This window comes from Vicugna pacos, chromosome 36, assembly GCF_048564905.1.
Source record: "Vicugna pacos chromosome 36, VicPac4, whole genome shotgun sequence".
Taxonomy (NCBI): Eukaryota; Metazoa; Chordata; class Mammalia; order Artiodactyla; family Camelidae; genus Vicugna; species Vicugna pacos.
The window spans coordinates 3,496,387-3,501,333 of record NC_133022.1 but is presented as its reverse complement, the minus strand read 5'-3'; the positions used below and the strand labels follow the sequence as shown (position 1 = coordinate 3,501,333).

The 4,947-nt window shown below is 38.8% G+C and overlaps 1 protein-coding gene across 3 annotated transcripts; it reads right to left on the bottom strand.

Annotated features, from left to right (window-relative positions):
* Positions 1 to 2,812: 2,812 nt before the first annotated feature.
* Positions 2,813 to 3,955, bottom strand: LOC140691633 (actin, cytoplasmic 1-like). 3 transcript variants are annotated; one of them, XM_072955510.1, is made up of 2 exons: positions 3,317 to 3,940; positions 2,813 to 3,151 (listed from the first exon to the last, which is right to left on the bottom strand). In XM_072955510.1, exons 1-2 carry the CDS (start codon positions 3,938 to 3,940, stop codon positions 2,813 to 2,815), a joined length of 963 nt encoding a protein of 320 aa, XP_072811611.1. The 3 variants fall into 3 exon arrangements, with proteins under 3 accessions (XP_072811611.1, XP_072811610.1, XP_072811612.1); XM_072955509.1 differs by having other exon boundaries at positions 2,813 to 3,724; positions 3,809 to 3,940; XM_072955511.1 differs by having other exon boundaries at positions 2,813 to 3,955.
* Positions 3,956 to 4,947: the final 992 nt, after the last annotated feature.

The window sequence follows — 4,947 nt, the reverse complement described above, 5'->3', positions numbered from 1 at the left end:
ATGCAATAAAAAAGTTAAAAAAATAGGTAGGAGCACATGTATTTATTTTTACAAATATCTCAAAGTGGCCGTGATGGAATTCAAAGGGCCAATTGTTTAGTAAAGCAGATTAGCCTGCACTCACTAAAGCACATCAAACAGATCAGTTTAGTGAGAATATGTGTTTCTATGCCTTCTCTCAGTCACCACTTTTTTCTCATTCCATAGAAATCCAATTTATATTTAAGCTCATAGATTTGGGAAAAAAATGATTTGTTACATTTCTTAAGCAATTTCATTAGTGTTTATTCAGGCTCAGAAAGTCACATGCTAGCCAGCTAAATTACTTTCCCTGTTCATATGAACGAATGACAGAGGGTCTTAGCTTGATTAAGAAACAAACAAAAAAAATAGGAAAATATTACAGCAATTTCTAATTATTTAGATGGCAGAAACCATCTATTTCTATGCAATTACATATTTAGATGACCCCACTAAATACATAGGCTATTTTCACAAACAGAAAATCAGATCGGATATGGACCAGAATGGATCAGATCATTGATAATGAGAAAAAACAAAGTGGAAGCATATGAACCTCCACCTATCTTTGAAGCTGAATTTTCTTTTTCTATTTGTAAGCCGCATAACTAACACTTAAACTTTTGCACATAATGCTGTAGTTCTTCATTTAGATATACTTTGAATGTACTATTACGATTCGATGGAGAAGAACTCATATATTCTAATTCAGGGTCCATAATTTTAGACTTACTAGCACCGCAGCTATCTACAAGGAGTGGCTTCTGGAACCTGTTTGTATTGGTTTGGTTTTCTTATAAGTATTTCAAACAGCAGAAATATCATGAATTTTTTTTGTTTGAATCATGTGCACAAGCCACAATCCCAAAAGTTTTTTTGATCACTACACTGAGGTGTGTGAGTCCCATGGCTGATTTGCAGTTAGTGGTATTTTGGTTCCTATTTTGTATCATTTGCATATCAAACTCTTGGTCATCTTTCACTTCAAATGCAGCTACTGGGTCCCTTACTTTTTATTTTCTATATCATTATAAAATTTTCCTCATTTTTGGTGAAAAGCAGGTTCAGTGTCCGTTTCAGGTTCATAGTCTAATTTATTTTCTTTGAAAAGAAGTTTTGAAGACAACTGGCAAGTGTATTTTGGGGACTTGGGGTTGGAGTAAGATGGAAAAAACTTTTTCACACTTGGCTCTTTGTGTTCAGGAGATGCCTGGAATACTGCAGAGACAGAGGCTTCCAATGTATCTTTTTCTACACAATCATGTATATTATGTGTTAGATTGGAAGGTATTACCCTATTTTCCATGTTACCTCATTTGTGATGAGTTTTTTATTATTTCCCCACTCTAATTTGCAATGTTTGAGCCACATGTCCTCATAATTTTCCACACAGCAACACCCTGAATAAACAGACGTGTCCTCTCTATCATGTTCCTTATTCACTCCTGGTTCTTGAGGCAGTTTTTGAAGATGCAATACTGGAAGATAATTTGCTTGATTTGATTTTCAGATGTTTTTTCTGTCAGGGCATATATTTGTAAAACAAAAAAGAAATCAGGTACAGGAAAAGAAAAGTTAGGAAATAATTAAAAGTTAACAAACGTCTTAACCTAAGCTTAGCTACTCACAAACTAAGAATTGAAAAGCAACTTGCCTTAGACTAACGTAGGAGAAAAACTTGAACTCACTGATCTAACTTTGTCATTGTTTGTTTCAACTAAACAATTCATACATCTGAAATCTACCAATAAATAATGAGGAGGTGAGTTTTAATGTTACAAAGACTTCCTCATTAAAAAATGTTTCACATCAAATCCCTTAAAGAGTGAGTGTCCCCCAGTGCATGAAAAGTTTTTTTTAAGAATTAATAACAGAAAAATGGGCAAACTCTAAATTACTAGGAGCCAATATCAATTAACCTAAACCAGAAAGAGGAACGTATTCCTAAATTTTACTACAAATTATATACTATCATAGTGTTATATATCACTATGTATTGTCTACTTCCATTCAGTTATATCTAGTGCCCACTAATGAGAGTGAATCAAATAATTTTTCATAATATTTACAAATTTCCTAGCCTGAAGTCAAGTAAAGCAGAAAGTTACTGTTTGTTCCCTAACAACAATGGTCCAATCTTGGAAGGGGTGATTCTCTTAATCGGCCATTGGGTTGACTCTATGACCCCCTTCTCTCCTTCATTGTAAATTCTGAAGTCAATTACATAGAGATCACAAGACAGAAGAAATCTATCATCTTGGCATTAATGCCCGGTAATAGGAAACTTCAAATTTTGAACCACTGGAAATGATTACACCTTCTATGAATCTAAATCAGTGGCCATTATTTCTATATTGTTCACAATTTCAACTGCTTTAGCATATGATTCAATACTTGATATAATTTTTTATTATGTACGGAAGGTATAAAAATGGATAAAGCAAGTATTATTCAGGAAAACTTTTAAATTTAATTCCTAGGATAAGGTTTAATTAAAATTATTATAGTTTCAAGCAATATTTTAAATTTTATAATGAGATAAAGGCCATAAAGACTATATATATAAAATTAAGTATATAAAGTCATCAGCCACTTTGTAAAACTTTGGGGATGCTCAATCCAACTGAATGCTATCACCTTGAATATTCCAATTTTTAAATCCTGAGTCAAGGATGAAGAAAAAGAAAAAAGAAAGAAATGAAAATGCAAAACCAAATAAAGCCATGCAAATCTCATCTTATATTGTGCGCCAAGTACAGTTTTGTCAACAGTGGGAGGTAACTCAGTCCACCTAGAAGCACTTGTGGTGGACGATGGAGGGGCCAGACTCTTCATACTCATCCTTGCTGATCCACATCTGCTGGAAGATGGGCAGTGAGGCCAGGATGGAGCCGCCCAACCACACAGAGTACTTGCACTCAGGGGGGGCGATGATCTTGACCTTCACCGTGCTGGGAGCCAGGGCATTGATCTCCTTCTGCATCCTGTCGGTGAAGCCAGGATACATGGTGGTCCCACCACACAGCACTGTGTTGGAGCAGAGGTCCTTGCGGATGTCAATGTCACACTTCATGATGGAGTTGAAGGTAGTCTCGTGGATGTCACAGGCTACCACACCCAGGAAGGCAGGCTGGCAGAGAGCCTCGGGGCAGCAGAAGCGCTCCCTGCCAATGGTGATGACCTGACCATCAGGCAGCTCGTAGCTCTTCTCCAGGGAGGAGCTGGAGGCGGCAGTGGCCATCTCCTGCTCCAAGTCCAGGGCAACGTAGCAGAGCTTCTCCTTGATGTCACGCACAATTTCCCTCTGAGCCATGGTGCTGAAGCTGTAGCCACACTCTCTGAGGATCTTGATGAGGAAGTCCATCAGGTCCCAGCCAGCCATGTGCAGACTCAGTATTGCATGGGTGAGGGCGTGCCCTTCATAGGTGGGCACAGTGTGAGTGACCCCATCACCAGAGCTCACCACGATGCCAGTGGTGTGGCCAGAGGCGTACAGGGGCAACACGGCATCGATGGCCAAGTACATGGCTGGGGTGTTGAAGGCCTCGTACATGATCTGGGTCATCTTATCACGATTGGCCTTGGGGTTCAGGGGGGCCTCGGTCAGCAGGATGGGGTGCTCTTCGGGGGCCACATGCAGCTCAATGTAGAAGGTGTGGTGCCAAATGTTCTCCATGTCGTCCCAGTTGGTGATGATGCCATGCTCTATGGGGTACTTGAGGTTCAAGATGCTTCTCTTGTTCTGGGCCTTATCACCCACATAGAAGTCCTTCTGTTCCATGCCCACCAAGACGCTCTGGTACCAGGGGTGCCCCACGATGGATGGGAAGGTGGCATGGGGTACATCGTGACCTGCAAAGCCGGCCTTGCACATGCCAGAGCCATTGTCAACCACAAGCACAGCAACATCATCTTCCATGTTGAATTGGTATTGGTGGAGCCTGGTGGCAAAGCTGGAGCAGTGAGGGGCCTTTACTGGTGGAGTGGATGTGGTCTCAGCTGTCAGCTTAAAGTTTCTCGATCTACTCATGAAAGAAGATATATAAGACACTCATAAGAAATAATATATATATAGTTTTAAATACTGAAATATGATTATAAAAAAGGAAATAAATAAATTTAATAGCCACAGAATTATTAGCTATTAAAAGCCATTTATATTTCAAAATCAGCTTAGTATTGACTGAAAACAACAATTTTAGCTTTTAGGGAACAATCGCTATTAATTTCTACTGTTCCTAAAATTACATTGGTTTGGTATATATCATGCTAATGTTTAAAACACTTTGTGTGAAACAGATATTTTATCAAAAAAAAACTGTCCTTAAAAGAAGTGATTGCTTCCATATTGAAATAAATTCATTTGAATAACAAATTCCAATGCAACATATATCTATGATGCCTAATAGTTATGAGGAGTGGATGTGGTTTACACTAATTTGACCACACCCCCTGCTTCTAGAATTCTCTGGAGTGGAAATGATCTAATCTTGCTTCACTGCAAATATACTGACATCATCAAAAAGGAGTTCTCTCAAGGTTCCTCATCAATTCCAAAAGTACCTAATTAGCTCCAGTTTTTTCCTCCTTCATTCCTTTCACTGTATCCTTCCCTCTTCAAAGGTACCTCTAGATCTGTGGTCTTAATCTTTCCCCTTTTATATTCTTTGGTGGATGTTTCCCACCACTCCATTTTCCTCTCTGCTTCATGGCAGTATCTTACACCTGTCATTTCTACTTCAACTCTTTGCCTCCCTCTGGCTATAAACATGCTCAGAAAGAAAAAACAAAATCATGCTTTTCCTTAATGTGGTTGTATCTTGAAATCTCCCCTTGCTTTTCTTCTAAGATTTCTCTAAACACAAGCCTCCCCTCTTGCTACTCTGAGTGTGGTCTGATGACCAGCAAAAATGTGTCATCTTAAAA

What these genes read in the sequence shown, in the direction of transcription:
- LOC140691633 (XM_072955511.1), bottom strand. Translation starts at nt 3,940, where the DNA reads ATGGAAGATGATGTTGCTGTGCTTGTGGTTGACAATGGCTCTGGCATG.